This window comes from Ambystoma mexicanum, chromosome 7q (assembly GCF_040938575.1).
Source record: "Ambystoma mexicanum isolate Mex_15411 chromosome 7q, UKY_AmexF1_1, whole genome shotgun sequence".
NCBI classification, from domain to species: Eukaryota; Metazoa; Chordata; class Amphibia; order Caudata; family Ambystomatidae; genus Ambystoma; species Ambystoma mexicanum.
Window position 1 is genome coordinate 885,687,150 of NC_090941.1, and position 16,276 is coordinate 885,703,425.

At 46.3% G+C, this 16,276-nt stretch overlaps 1 protein-coding gene across 2 annotated transcripts in view; it reads right to left on the reverse strand.

Moving 5' to 3' along the window:
- Window positions 1–15,709, reverse strand: part of TYR (tyrosinase) — a 175,936-nt gene extending 160,227 nt beyond the window's left edge. The window contains exon 1 of one of the 2 annotated variants that reach the window (XM_069639434.1): window positions 14,749–15,709. In XM_069639434.1, the coding sequence (XP_069495535.1) occupies window positions 14,749–15,585 (837 nt within the window). In that variant the 5' untranslated portion in view covers window positions 15,586–15,709. The remainder of the gene's footprint in view (window positions 1–14,748) is intronic. The other variant, XM_069639435.1, reaches the window with a different exon arrangement.
- Between the last annotated feature and the right edge of the window lie 567 nt (window positions 15,710–16,276).

Here is a 16,276-nt window from a genome sequence, read left to right on the forward strand (position 1 = left end):
CCCCTTCACGGGACAAGACTACCAAGTTTTTTCAGAATATATGGGATTTGCACATCTCAGAATCACACCGTTGTGGCCTCAGGCGAATGGCACAGTAGAACATTTCATGAGTAACATAAAGAGGAATGTGCCAATCGCTAGACTAACCAGGGAACCAATAGAAAAGATTTTATACCAACTGCTGCAAGATTATCGAAAACACCCCACACAGCACCACGGGAAAGACACCGTCCGAGGTCATGTTCGGCAGAAATATACAAACAAGGGTACCTCACGCCACTAGCCCAGAAGACAGGTACGGGAGACACGCTGGAATGCAAGGACAAGATGCCAGAAACAAGCAGAACATGAAGAAGCAGGCTGATTAAGACAGGAGAATCAGAACCAACGACATGGAACTTGGAAACGTTGTCATAGTGCGATAACCACAAAGCAGAATGTCCATGGCAGCATTTGACGAGGAAACTTTAACGGTGACCCATGTAAAGGGCTATCTCATTACAACAGAAGGTGAAAGGAAGAGTATCACCCAAAACTCCTCACATTTCAGACAGATGCCTGGCATCTTCACAGCCAAAGCCTGTGTCTGAAAGACCACAAAACAGGGTGGGATCCATCCTATGAGATGATGGAGAGGACTCTTGTGAGGAAGGAACCCCCCCATGCCAAGAGGACCAGGAGGATCACAGGCCCCTGGGGCCCACGAGCCGTGCCCAGATAGCTCGAAAACTGACCTCATCGATTGATTGAGGAGATGAACTAGAGACATCATTGTGTTTAGTACCGGGGGCGAGGGGGTGAGAACTCCCACATCCCGTGGAAGGGGACAGGGAGTCACAAGAAGGGGAGTACACTTTTTCTAGATTAAAAAGAAAAGTAGACACAGTTTAACAGGGTATAAAAATACAAATAAAGCATGTGAATAATGCCTTGCTTTTTACATCACTTTCAGACAAATGCTTTGCAGTTTCGTAGCATTATAAAGAAAAGCTACTCCCTTCATTTTGCTCGGAATGGCTCTACTCACATCTTGTCTCCTTGTAATGGATGGACAGTGGGCTGTAAATTTGAACCAGACATATTAGCAAACAGTAAAGGTGTGTCACTTCAAAGTCAAGACACTTGCTCTTTTTCCTTAGCCCACCTTCAAAAGATGAACAACACTGGATGGTCTAGAAAACAACAGGGAAAGCTTCAAAAAGCTAGAGGACACGGTACAACCGTGATCATCCTTTTAACCGTTAACAAGGAAACGTATTGTAGCACAACAACAATGTTTTTTTAGGAAGGCAGGTATTCAAGGAGCATCTTAAGTATGCAAACAAATGGATCAATTGGAGTGCTCACACTCGAAACACAAAAAGGAGGGCCACCCGGCTCGGCGTACCTCACCCTAAGGAAGAACACCCTATCCCTGGCGGGGGTGCCTATCCCTGGGTGGCATGTTGTGTATCACCTATCTAACAGATATAGAGGAGAGTTCTATCCCTCAACCTTCTATTCTAGTGGCAGTGTCTGAAGGCAGACAAGGTGGTCCAATTGAAAAAAATCTAAAAAATTGTATTCTCCAGGCGGTATAGCAGTGTTCAACAAAAATGTGGATTAAGTCTTGTGGCTGCTAGATCTTAAACATGGGTACAGCCTGTGAATCAGGTCAACTGTTTGTATTCCATCCCAAGTGTACAACTTTAATACTACCCGTAGGTCACCGTGGTTGGGGTTGAAACAGTACAGCTGGAGAAACCACTGGTAGGTGAAGCAGTAAAACACAGCCAAAGGCTGAAGGACTAAAAAATGGCTCTTATAAAAATATATATAGCCCACTCGGTGGTAGTGAGTGTGCTACAACCAATAACTTCTAGGAAGCAAAGTCGCTTTGTTGGTGTAGAAGAGATCAAAGGTGGGTCATGAGAGCCCTCATGACCGAAAGGGGTCGACCGGTTTCAATGGCGTTGGAGATTCGAGCCATCTTCGTCAGGACCGTAAATTAGAAATGCAAGCTGGATTGTTAGATAGGCGATACACCACACGCCACCCAGGGATAGGCACCCCCGCCAGCAACACTGGATGGTAACAGAGGTGTAGGGGCTGACAATGTGCCGATTGCAGACAAATGCAGATCATGCACTCTGGGGAGTACGGGGTCTATCAAGGTGCAAACAACTTCAGGAAAGAAAACGTGATCAGACGCATGACTTGGCTACATGAGAATTAGTTCTTTGAAAATGGCAGCCAAACAAGGGTTCGATTGTGAATACGATCAATTGTGAAATCAATAAGTCACAATACTATACACGCAATTAAGTATTACGATATGAATGTGAGACTACAGGTAATTTCTACGTGCAGAGTGTATATATTGTGGTGACAAACATTACACATGAAAAGGGTGCATGTGTCAAAACCATCTGATTTGGAATTTTGGAACGCACTGATGACTAATCGGCCAAGTAAACTTAATTGTTTCAGGTTATGGCCAGCGCTGCAAGAGTAACAGGCAGGGGCATATAACTCTTGCCCCATGGCTGTCAGATCAGGGGCAGGGCAAAGGGAGGGCAGGGGCAGCCTTAGCACTAGAATACCCACACGCAGCAGGTCCCCCCTCTCCACTCCGCTTTCATGTCCCCCCTGAGGGCAGCCACGCTGTCGCCAGAAGAAGCAGGAAGAAGGAAGGGCAAGCCCCCCACATAGGCACAATAAAGACCCAGGGCCATCCCCTGGGTCCAATATAAGGAGCTGAGTTTCCAACAGAAAGGCAGAAATCAACTTGGGACCCTGCACGGAGACCTAAGCAAAAAAGAGTACACTGCACACGCAGAGTCTCTCTCTTCCTTTGAGCATCGATCTGCTCAAGTTTTTTTCGCTTCTGGACAGAGGGATTGAAAACTTCTGCCCAACCAGGGGTCTCGGGTTCATAAGACACAGCGCAATAACCCTGGTCAACCCTGACCTTTTTCACAAGGACGGGAAATATTTATCAGGAGCAGGAAGGGAGCATTTCCACAGAGAGATAGTAGATAGCCCCTTCTTGCGAGGTTGTCACTAGCAACTTTTGGGGGAACCAGGACAGCCCGCAACCTGCCCAGGTGTGGCGGCACGGTCCAGAGGGGGCAACCTCAGGACCCAGTGCCCAAAAGTACAGCATATAATGGTTACTGTAATTATGATTATGTTTTATTACCATAATTTGTGCAAAAAAATTCACTGCCTTTTATTGCCAACACTCACCCAATTTTCTCGTGTACTACCTAGGGGGAAAATACAGGGGTTTACACCCAGGTTGTGTTTAAGTCTGTCTGCATATGGGTCCGCTGATTATGAAACGTAGAGCAGGACGGGTAAATATCACGGCTAAAATATAAAGACGTATCGAGTTCATCCTCAAAGATGAGCCAGCGAGGTGATAACGAAGGGCGTGAGTGTTCCAAAGAGCAGGAACCTGCACAGAAAAGTCACACCCTCTCCCAGTCAAACATTTAAAAGCTGGAATGGTCAGGAGGTGACCTGCAGCAGATTGCAATGTACGCTGTGGGACAGAAGGACAGATTAATATGGTGCTAATCCTTTAAAGCATTTAAAGACTAGGTATCAAACCGAAAACATAATATGCTCATCCAGAGGGAGCCAAAGTAGGCCCTTTCGGAGAAAAAACAAAGATACAGACTGAAAACTCAAGTTTTAGGTATGATGGACTGCAGCATTCTGGACAGTGAGGACAATGGAATTCAGCGCGATTTACAATGTAGTACATTCGTTCTGAGGTGTGACACGATATATGTGCTCTGAGGCCTCCGGGTGAGTAGCACTATACAAATAAATATATAGATAGATCACATCAGAGCGCACCGAGCGGACGAGGAGCAACCAAGAAGAGGAGAGGGTAGGGTAAAAACACACTCAGAACACAGAAAAGAAAGATTAGGAAGCAGGTAGACTTGGTTCTTAATCTCTCAACACACGTGTTAGATAATTTTGAGATACAGGTTTTGAACAAAGGACTCTCTTTTGCTCCTACCATTGCAAACAACCAGTGGAGTAACTTTGCTGAAAATGTTGGGGGGGGGGGGGGAAGACAGGGGTGGATGGTGTCTCTTAGGGATCAATTTGGCCAAATTGTTTGAAAAAGTTTGGTCGAAATGGTAGATTTCGACTGAATTCGGTCACCACCATTAGTTCGAAGTCCAAGATACCGAACATGAAGAGCTAGAGTTGGGGGGTGTCCGCCGCTCCTCATTTTCAGTATTTTTGGCTTTGACGGTTGCAGGGGTGTCCCCCGCTTCCTCAGCATTGGTGGCAGGGGACCCAACAAAAATAATAAACAAACAAAAGGGACCCTGCAGTGTCAGATCCGACCCGCATTAGATGGATGGATCGGATGCTGCAGGGTACAGGAGAGGCGGCGGAAGGGGAAAAGGTAAGTAGGTGGGGGTTTATGGGTGTACTGGCGGTTTGGGGGGGGCATGAGTTTGGTTTTTTGTGCCGAGGTAAAAATGTATTCACAGCGAAAATGACTACAGTCAATTACGCCGTGGTTTTGTACCTCGGTCAAACAACCTAAATCCCTGAGGGATAACACTACACTACTACACCACAAAGGTCCATTGCTGACGCTCTGTTATAACTTTCATAAGACTGGTAGCATATTTTTAAAATTCAATTGGGCCCCCACACATCTTCAGCTGGCCTGCTGTGCACCCAGTGACACAACATAACATTCACAAACTTCATTCCAATAGAACATACAATCAATGCATTATTTATCAATTATTCTGACACAAAAGTCAACACACATATACTGCATACACTCTCACTCACAAATGCACCCAGCACCTCCATTGACATACATTGTGTGCACACAACATTTATATGTACATATACAATAACAGATGGAAACAGTGGCGCAGGTTCCATTGAGCAGACCAGACTTTATCTCCCCCGATCCCTGAAAATTTGGGCTAGGTTGACTTGACCTAGCTGAACTATAAAGCTGTGGCTGAAAGGAAAGGATTCATTGGAATGTCAGCAATTCCCTTGATTTTTCCTTTCATTCAGAAGCCATTTTTAAATGCATATATCTCCAAACTTGGGTTCTGCACCGCACCTTATATGTGTATGTGGTGATAGATTTTTTCTACAAGATTGTGACTGATTAAAATTAAGGTATGTTTTCCTGTGTTCAAATGGCTCCAAGCAGTGGAGTACCGAGCGGTAGAGGCAGGGGTTCAAGCTGCCCCCTGTGGCTCTTTTAAGAGCCAGATTGGGACATTTGTCATTGGCACACCTCTCTCGTTCGGCACCTCAAAGAGGGCGCCCAACGGCAAAGGTGTCCCCCTGGCAGGACAATGTGTGCTGAGCAATTCCTGCTCAGCACGCTCATTGTTCTGGCAGCAGGACACTTTACCTGTTCCGAATGGTAGAGGTGTCCTGCTGCCAGGACAATGTCACAAGGAGCTCTAGGCAGCAGAGGGGCCTCACGTTGCTCTGTATCAACAGAGCATTACAATGTGAGCCATTGGGCACTGATGACAGGGAGGGAGTTACTATTAGCAGGGACTTTTGTCCCTTTAGAAATGAGAATGGGAGGGAGTGATCAGAAGTGAGAAGGGTGCATAATTTTGCATGCTTTTTGAAATAATGGCTATGGCTTAATTCACAAGGGTGATTTGTTAGGCTCACATTAATCTACATCAGGGGTGCACAACTGATTTGACAGAGGGCCGAAAGTACCTTACATGAGGGCTATAGTGGGCCGAAAAGTAAATGTGGGTGGGGCGGTAGGCGGGGCGTGGCAGGAGGCTTTTTCAACCCCCAATTTGTATTAAACACATGGAAAAAGAATATGTTTTTGAGGGGTAACGGTTTTTATTTGCATTTCAAACTTACATTTTGTACTACACATTTTCCATTGTTATAATTTATTTCTATTTAGTTATTGTATATCGTCTGTTTAATTAAATTATATATATTTTATTGACCCTTTATTGGACATTCCGTTATTTTGGACTGCTATAGTTTGCTGTTTGGGTTGCCGAAGAGGAGTATGGCCTTCATGGAGTCAGGTTTCCTCAAAAAGCAAAGGATGTACATCTCCTAACTGTGCCTGTTTTTGCTTTATTATTGGGTTCACTCTTGGAGTGCAACACTATGCCCCATGCCCCCCTCAAGACCCCCAACCAAACACTATGCCCCATGGCTCCCTCACCACCCCAACCAAACACTATGCCCCATGGCTCCCTCAACCCCCAACCAAACACTATGCCCCATGGCTCCCTCAACCCTCAACCCCCAACCAAACACTATGCCCCATGGCCACCTCACCCCCAACCAAACCACCATGCCCCATGGCCCCCTGCCCCCAACCAAACAATATGCCCCATGGCCCCCCTCACCTCCAACCAAACACTATGCCCCATGGCCCCCTCACTCCCAACCAAACACTATGCCTCTTGGCCCCACTCACCCCCAACCAAACACTATGCCCCATGGCTCCCACCCCCAACCAAACACTATGCCCCATGGCCCCTCTCACCACCAACCAAACACTATGCCCCATGGCCCCCCAACCCCAACCAAATACTATGCCCCAAGGCTCCCTCAACACCCCACCAAACACTATGCCCCATACAGACCCGAACCCCCCCATCCCAGCACACACACTCAAGCATGCACCCATACAGACCAGAACCCCCCACCCCCCAAATCAGCATACAAACTAGCAAGCATGCACACATACAGACCCTGCATCTCAACATACACCGCACTTACACTCCAAACCAAACATTCATACACACCCAACACCCCCCCCCCACCCCAACATACACAACACAAACATACAGCGAAACATACCCGACACACAAACACAAACAGACCACTTACCGGAGATGTGCTGGAAGGCAGGTAAACTGGAACGCTGGCGAGGTAACTGGAATCGTACTACGGCTGGCGTGGTCCAAGGCTGAAATGCCTTCCGGCATCAAGCCTTATGGACCACGCCAGCCATAGTGCCGGCACTCCATTGGTGCAGCACACATGCACTACGTGGCTTGTAGGAGTGACGTGTTGCGTGTGTGCTGAGCCAATGAGGGCCAGTGTTTTGTCAGGCCCGGAAGACAACAAAGACTTTCCTAATGGAGGGCGGCTGATGCTGCTTGCGGGAGCCCTCCATTAGGAAAGTCTTTGTGCCTCACGGGCCGGACAAAACAACATGGCGGGCCGCATGTTGTGCACCCATGATCTAAATGATGCTATTGTGATTGCGTAGGCAGATTGTGGAGAATAAAACTAAAGCCATAATCCCATTGCTCAACATATTTCTATGACAATGTATATAGTGTATGGTAGTTCATTATGTAATGTGGTTGGCTTCCAAGACATCGCTATAAATAATTATTTAAGCACATGAAATCTAAAGCAAAACCTTAATATCTACATCAACTAAACCTGGAAAGATGTGCGCGGTCACTTAAATTGTACACATCCCAGTGTCACCATTTAACCAAGTGTGTGATCCTGAGCAAATCATTTAATCACATTGTGCCTTATCTGCAGCTCTGCAAGTGACTCTGATTCACTTCAAAGCTTATTTTAATGTATCATGGTATTATAATGGAAAAGCCTAATGACCATAGAGTTGCTCCACATATATCAATAGTGCAATTTATATATTTTGCATCACAAAGTTATTTGTCACTTGGATTATTTATGGCAACTTATTCTAAAGTCACTTCCATGGTGCATCCCCAAGTATCAAAGACTGATGATGAGCCTTGCAATGGCCTTTTCTTTGAAGTCACTTCTGTTGGTGCAATCCTTATAATAAAATAATTATTAGGATGTTTGCATGTATTTTGCCTCCAACGTCTTAGACAGAGCTCTAATAGATGAGTTTCCTGCATCTGGAATGATCCTGCTGTTTTATTCTTTTTGTTGTGTGTTAAAATGTCATCTTCCACTAATGTTATCAAAAATGTAGATTGGGGCAGGAGTGGGAGGTTTGTGGGAGCCAATGACACCATGTTGAATTCCACCCACTGCATTTTGTTGCTCACCCCACCCTCCACCCCCACCCCCACACACACATACACACACTCTTACAATGCTGGATACTCCCCTGCTGAGTTTGGTAAGTGAAGCAATTTTTGGTGGCCTGTAACCTGAACCATGACACCCATTTACTAATTTGCACCAAACCGTCCTGAAAAAGTGTCTGCAAAACTCGAAATACTTTTTGCCATTTTGGTGAAGATTATTTTTGGCGGCAGGGAACAAAAGTTATACAGTGCTCCTAAAGGTGTGCTTTTAACACAAAATACCATACGGTTCCCTCTGCGCACCTAGAGCAAACACTGCTTAACAAATGTTCACCATGTTTGGAAGGTGTATAGCACTCTGCTTCATTTCATAGAATTTGCAAAGTACGACAGTTTTGGGTCACAGGTTTTCTCAGCTTGACTCTTTCCACTCTACTTGGGGAGGGCGCACCTTCCGTCAACTTCATTTTTAAATTAGGATGGTTGTGCTTTAGTAGCATCTGAAAAGTAGCAAGGCTAATTTTAGAGGCGTTGCAGAGCTGTGGCTTGCCACAGAGAAGGCACCATTTGTTATCGTTAGTGTGTCTTCATACCTTGGCCCCGTGAGTTCTGCTCACATTGTCCATGTAACACGCGCCCTCACTAGGGCCAGCCAGCAGCTCAGCCCCCAACAAACATACATAAACACAATTAAAAATTATAAAAACAAAAAAAGTACCTCTGCTATGGCTTCAAATGCCACCCAGGCCACGTATTATGTTACACCGACCTGACCTATTCGCACTCACGCACTTGCAGACAGAAACCAGAAAGCTGAATGAGCTTCCTAGTTCCTGTTTGTGTGTCACACAAAAACAAAGCCGGAAAGCGATTCTCTGCGCCACAGTCCCTGGAAGTGCTGCTGCTAGCGTGGCAGCACAGGTGCCAGGCCCTGCAACACCCAGTTCAGCACCCTGGCTTCTGACTTTGAGTCAGGCCAGCCATGGTGAGGGACTTAGCCACGCAGGGCATGCCAGCCCTGAATGTTTTTCTGCGTGGCTTCCAGGCATCTCAGCATTGTAATGAGGCTGGGCACCCCAGCCGGGCTCGGGCTGTCCAATTACATAATTGATGATTGCGGCACCCCTGCCCTCCCTCCAAAAGATGGGGGGGGGACAAAAAGGCATGCCACAGAAGTTGGGGTGGGACAAAACCCACCCACCTATAATTACGCCCATGCAAAAAACTATGTGAACATTCAGATGACCGCTTTTAAATGTCAGGAAATTAAAAACTAAAAAAGTGTAATTCATACCTTAGACCCTCAAACCATTGTACACGGAGAACAACCTGTTCAACAGTTTGACTATCAAGGATATTCAAGATACACTCTTGCTCTTATCATTACAAGAGAAAATGACTGACATTGAACTGGGGAAACAAAGTACCACCTTTTTAGACAGTAATCTTAAAAAATAAATCGACATTTATAGCAGCCACACAGCAGGGCAAAATGATGTTTCATCAGGCAGTGATTGGGGATAGTTCTTAAATTAGTGATCAGAAATCTAAACATCACAGTTCTAATTATAATCTCCCTCGCAAGAAATTTCTGGCATATCAGAGACTGAACTCTTATAAAAGGCATAATAATCTAGGAGGCAGACAACGGAGGAAATGTTGTGTTCATGACGAAGATGATTTATATCTAAATAGTGAATGATCATCTGCTGACCCCAGGGTGTTATTACATAGCAAGGCAGTCATGTATTTCTGAAACTACCAAGTGGTTTTTTTATATTATATGAAAATATTGTAATTGCCTTTTTGATCAAAAAATGTAGTATGGTGCCATCTGATGGTTTTCATTATAGGACTATGACTAGTACTGTGCGATTATCGCGAATGAATGCAGCGTAACTCTGCATGTCTTTTGAGGGTGTATGTCCTGAAGATTACTATGGCATACATTTAGGATTGCACCCATTGTATTTAACACTGATGGTAACTGTACCATCTTCTTTTGACAATCTTTTTAAGAGAACATGATGTTGCCTACTGTACATGTACTTTAGTTCCATGGCTCAGCGTGTGCTTTAGCTCTTGGAGCCAAGCCAGATGCCTAGCTTGGCTCTGACTGTGCTCTCCATTTGAAGTTTGCAGCTTGCCCAGCTCCGTGGCATAGAAGCATACAGATGGGGTATATCACAGGAATAAAACATACAGTTTGGCACAGGAGCACGAGGGCCGAGAGCTCTCATCCTTTCCCATGTCTGAAGGGTGTAGCCAATGCAGTCCTCTTTAGTTTTAGCTATTAGGTGGCGCTTCAGCACTACCAATAATTGTGTCACTCCTCACAGTCCATCTCCCTTCTACTGTGTCCCGCCTCACAGTCCATTCCCCTCTTACTGTGTCCCTCCTCACAGTCCATCACCACCAATTGACTGACTATTGCCATACTAATTCCTGTGGACATTTTCACCCAGTAACTGCCCCTCCAAAACACTTCCTCCTGGAATCTCTTTTAGCTATCGTTATCAAGCAGTAATGTCATACGTTGGCCTGCCAGCAATACTTCTAAGTGGTCTGCCGAGAATGAATGGCTTAATTTAAGCTTTACAGTGTGCTATTGGTGTAATACTAATGTCTTAACCAAAAGTGCCTTTCGCCCCTTGATGTATATCTGTTCCTTGCACTAAAGTCCTGTTAAAAACAAGCATTGATCAAGTCAACAGTTTTCAATGACTTTCTCAGTCTGTTCACTCATGACCTGGGGCAGTATGAGATCTGTAAAGTATTTCTTTACATGGAGGAACAATGCTTGTCTGATCACAAAAGAACATACAATAGATAAGAAATCAGATTTGATGGAAAACAGCAAGCTTCTTACAATTGGGTGAGTTTGAGTTACATTCTGACCAGGTTGTGGAGGGAGTATAGGGTCTGGGGGCAATACATGGGTGTATTTACATAGATTAAAGCCAATTAACATTAGACATGTTTAAGTGCAGGTAGGGGATATGGCCAGCTGCGTTAGGGATTGGACCATGATGAATAAATTGCTAGAGTGGAGGGAGAGAAAGAGAGGGACAGATACAGGTTAGAGGTGAGGGAAAATGTTAGCGAGAAGGCAGATGAGAGGTAGGTTAAGAGGGTAACTTTGAGGCAAGGAGATAGGCGGTTTCGGACACATCTTTGTGGATTGTTTCTCGGGTGTCCAGGGGAAGAGAATTCCATGAGAGTGGAGCAAGAAGAGAGAAAGAGCAGAAGTGCGAGGAAGTACAGGGAGGCTGAGGTGCCTAGAGGGTAGTTAAGGATGCAGAGCAGAGATTATGGGAAGGTTTGTAGAGTTGGTGGTACCTCACCATGGATATATTTGTGAACCAAGAGAAGACATTTTAATCTTTTCCTGTTAGCATCATCAGCCATCCCGCCTGGTGATGGTACAAGGAAGTAAGTGTGGAGTGAGAGAGTTTAAAGAGAGTCCTGGTAACGAAGTTAACAATCTTGTTGAAAGGACAAAAAGCATTGATGGGAGACCAAAGAGGATGCTGGCACAGTGGTCCAGATTAGATAAGAAAAGAGAGATTAAGAGATGCTTGGTGGTGTTCAAAGGAACAAGGTGGCTGATTTTCCTAACATTTTAGGAGGATGAGGTGAGCCGTCGTTGCAGTTTTGGAGATGAAAGAAGAGAAGTTGTAAGAAGGGTCATAGAGGACTGTGAGATTTATAGCTGCATAAGATTTGAAGAGAGTGTCAGGTGGGAACTGGATAGACAGGTGAAGAGATGACAGAATATCTGCCAGGTAAGTAGAGCACCTCTATTTTGGTAGAGCATAACATCAGAGAGTCTGGAGCCATCCAATAATTAATAGTCAAGAAACGGTTGGTAATATTGATAGAGATTTCAGAGGAGTGTTCATGAAAAGAGAAGAAGATGTGGGTGTGGTCCGCAAAGATTTGGTACAAGGACACAAAGAAGGTGATTAGTGCCCCAAGAGCAGATGTGTGGAATGTAAAGAGGAAATGACGCCAGACTGTGCCCTATGGAATATTGATCGTTAGAGGAGTGAGTTGAGAGGTGGTGTTGTTGGAGGAGACAGAGAATTGGCGAGTTGCCATGTAGGACTCAATCCAGGCAAGTGCTTGATCACGAATCCCAAGAAAAGAGAGAGAGTTACGGAGATCAGGATGGTTGACAGTTCAAAGGAAGCGCCAGGCCAAGGAGAATTAAGATAAAAGGATAGGTTGGGGCGCTTAGCAGAGGCAATACAGTTGGAGACATTAACAAGAGCAGTTTCCGTTGAGTGACCGGAGTAGAAACCTGCTTATAGGGGCTCTTGAAGATTGTGGGTGCCTAAGAAATTGGTAAGACGTTTGAACACAACACTTTCAAGCACTTTAGAGTAGTGGGGACGGAGATACACAGGGAGAAACGTAGCCAGTACGTTCGGTCAGCATTTTGTTTTTTAGAATTGGGATGACCGTGGTTGTTTTGATAATAGAAAGAAAGCAAGCAGAGTCAAAGGACAGGTTGAAGAGTTCAGCAAAGTGAGAGGCCACTAAAGGGGCCATTGGCTCCACTAGATGAGGAGCAAGAGAGTCTGGTGGGGCACAAAAGGGGTTAGCCTTCATCAGTAGAGACAGGGCTTGTTCAGTATTAGTGAAAGTAAAGTGGGAGATAGAGGAAGAGGATGATGGCACAGAGTGTGATGAAGGTCAGGAGAGAGTCTCCAATTTGGAAAATGTTTCGCAGCCAAGTATTCAGATAGGTTATTTGCTGCGAGAGTGGAGTCGCTAGACATAGATAGGTTTACGAGAAGTGAGCTTGTGTTTTAATTTGACTATTATATAAAAAGTTATAGTCCCCACCTTAAAACGTGCTGACCCAGACAACTTGTGTGTTCAAGAACAAGTTTTGATTTGTGGTTGCTTATGATCAGCTTTAAATCGACTGTGGCATGCCATCATTCCATTGTACTGGGTGAATGTATTCTTTCTTTCTTTCTGTATTGTTCACTTATTAGGTCGCGTATACAGGAAGTAAATACTGTTTCAAAGCACCCCTTTACATATAACCATTTATTAAGTGGCCATCACTTCCACGCAGAATAAACAAGCTTTATCACATAATGATATTTGCTAATTATTTGTCTAAAATGTTTTGTGTACGAGTAAGAAAAGCCAGGATATTGATTTTCAAATTAGAACTGTACATTTGTAACCACCGTTTGTTACTGTGGTACTTTTGACATTTGCACAAGCTTTCAAAATGTAAATAATTCCAGGTCTTTGATTATTTCAAAGTTTAATGCAAACATATTTTGGACGTGTTGTGATCTTCTTTCCTCGTTTGTTTAAGCCTACGCACACCTTTCTTTCTCTGTGACTATTTGAGTGACCGCATATCGGATCGTTTAATTTCTCAAAAACGGTTCTGAAATATTTTCCTTGACTCCTTTCATTTTTAATTTCCCCCGTTTTAGGGACAGGAACGGGAAGATACAGGGAAAGAGAGGTTAAAGACTGATCACAATATACCATCCTCACCATTGGTTTGTAGAGGCAAATCAAAACGTGTTTGTGTACATTTGAGCTCACTGATAAACGTTTGACACTGCGGCCATGACAGGGATGCGGCAATCACAGAGCTGTCAAGTTACCTGTGGCCATGCGTGAGAAGGCCATCCAATACTGTTCACGCATGGAATTCTGGGACTTGTGGTGTTCCTAAATTTCAAACCGGAAAGAAAAAAAATGCAAGTCACTTGATCTAAATGGAAACACACATGACTGGATGGCCGTATGACGCAAGGCCACTTGGAACTTGAGAGCTCTGGAATCACAAGTGTATAACGTAGCACAATGATAAGGTAAAGGACTTGTGGTACGATTCTCCAAATGTTTTCAGGTTTTGGCAATTAGCCTGGTACTTAAACGCTGCCTGCAAGCCACAACTACTGGCATGGGAAGAGACGCTAGGAAAGAGATGGTATGTGAGCGGGGGTTTGGGGAGGGGGACATGCTCCAGGTATTGTTTGTATTTTTATCAAGCCACCAGTAGCCACGCTAGTTCATTTCACCATTCTCTCCCACTTTCTGCCCCTCCCCAACTAAAACACCCTTCCCCTGCGATCTCTTTGATCTAGCCCTGGGCATTTAAGGGGCAGCCTTTATTATTTCTAAACAGTATTTTGTTAGCTAATTGCATACTTTCAACTGTGAACCACCTCCCCGTGTTATAAAATGGTCCCAAACAAGTGCGCCTTAAGGCACTTGATTTATTATCAATATGCGTATCCTTGCTTATGTTCTATGCACTGAATTCCTAACGAGCATTGGCAAAGCCAATAGTTTTGACTCTTCTATAGGCATTTGCCAGGAACTGTCATAATATACTGAGGTGCCAACACCATTTGCCAGCCATTGACATTTTATGGCCAGATAGCACCATTGTGGCATTTCCTGGAAAACGCCTTTCCCATGCCTACATAAAGTCAAAACTGTTGGCTTTGCCAATGCTTGTTTTTTTGCATCCTGGGACTTGTAGTTCTGCGTTTATGATGGCAAAGGCAAACCTACAAGTATCAGAATAGAAAGAACAGGAGGACTCCACGGGCGTGGCCCAAATTAAGAGCTCAGATCGCATCATGGAAGAGGGCGGTGTACGGGGAAATCGATATTGTGCCGGACACCCAGCTAGAATGGCCTGGACGTGGGGCGCCCTCCCCCCACATACCTGCCAAGAAGCGAAGAAGGAGCCCGGGCTGAGTAAGTTGGCCACGGTGGGGTGCCGGGCGCCCATCAGCTGGTCGGTGCAGACGTCGCAGCCCTGGGCGTCCCTCCAGTCCCAGTAGGGGATAGTGAAGTCCTGGTCGCCGGTCACCTTCTGGATCTCCCGCTCCCAGAGCAGCAGGAAGAGCCGGTGCCAGGGAAGGAAGGCGGGCGCCTCGTGCGCGAAGTCGATGTTCTGCCAGACGCCGGGCCCCTGCTCGCCGGCCACCGGCACCCAGCTGTCCCGGGACGCGTAGTAATGCATCCAGACAAACAGGTCGTAGACGCTGATGTCTGCGAAGAGCGGCCGGGAGCCGTTCTCCATCTGCTCGTAGGTGCCGGTGGCGATCATGAAGTCCGGGCTGGGCGTGCGCTTGGCCAGGTTCAGGTAGGCCAGTAGCCGGGAGCTCTCGGCCGCGCTGAGCCGGGTGATGCTCCTACGCACCTGCAGCCGCGCCTCCGCGCAGTCCGGCCCCCAGCGCCCGAAGGCGCACTCCCCGCACTGGAAGCCGCCGTAGGCCGGTGCGCAGCGGCACGTACGGTTGTAGAAGACGCCAGGCCAGTCCTCACGGTCGTCCACGCCCGAGAAGGGGAACTGGGGCCCGTTTGGTTCCTGGGACAGCGCCACGTCCTGGCAGAGGCCTCGGCCCGAGAGCTGGCCGCAGGGGGAGCCGTCCCCGTCCCACGCCGGGCAGCACTCCTTGCTGAGAAGGACCTGGGGAGTGGTGCAAGGCCGGGGGAACTGAGCCATGGAGGGCAGAGCCCCCAGCAACGAAAACACGGCCAGCGCCAGCAACTTCATGATCCACCCCACTACGCACCGGCAGCGTTAATGTGCACAGGTAGACCACTCTGCCCCACTAACTCAAGACTCCCCCCAAGCCTCCCGACTGCCCCCTCACAGCACATAAAGCAAGGATCACAGTCTGACATATCCCACGCCCTCGCCACATTCATGCCCTCCACCCCCCCCCATATCAAAGCAGCATTCTTTAGCACACATGATCGGCCTGCAGGCGAGGGGGCTACCATGTGAGAAAACTATGTGCCGCGCGCAAATAAGTGTGTGTGCGTGTAATCTCTTCATTCGCCAATTTACCCAAGTAATGAATCGAATTAGGAACCTCGACGAATGCCTAATACCCATAGCATCAATTGAAAGCAGCGCCCCTCGCGCTCTGCACCGACCTGTGTTAAGGAAGGATGGATAGGATGTCTTCCTGTCAGTTCAAGTGCTAGAGCCTATCGTGACGGGTGCCTTGACAATCACACACGCTTCACCGCTTCTCATATACATAGCATTAGCACGGCACAGTTTGCAATAGGCTGAGTAGTGTGCCCCCCCCCTTCTCTCTTGTTCCTTGTACCCCACTATGGAATAATATGACAAGCAGACTTGGGTGTAGAAAACTTATAGACCGTAGGCTTATTTATTTTCTACCGAAAATAACACCAAACCATAACATAACAGAATACATCCCACCAGATGCTTT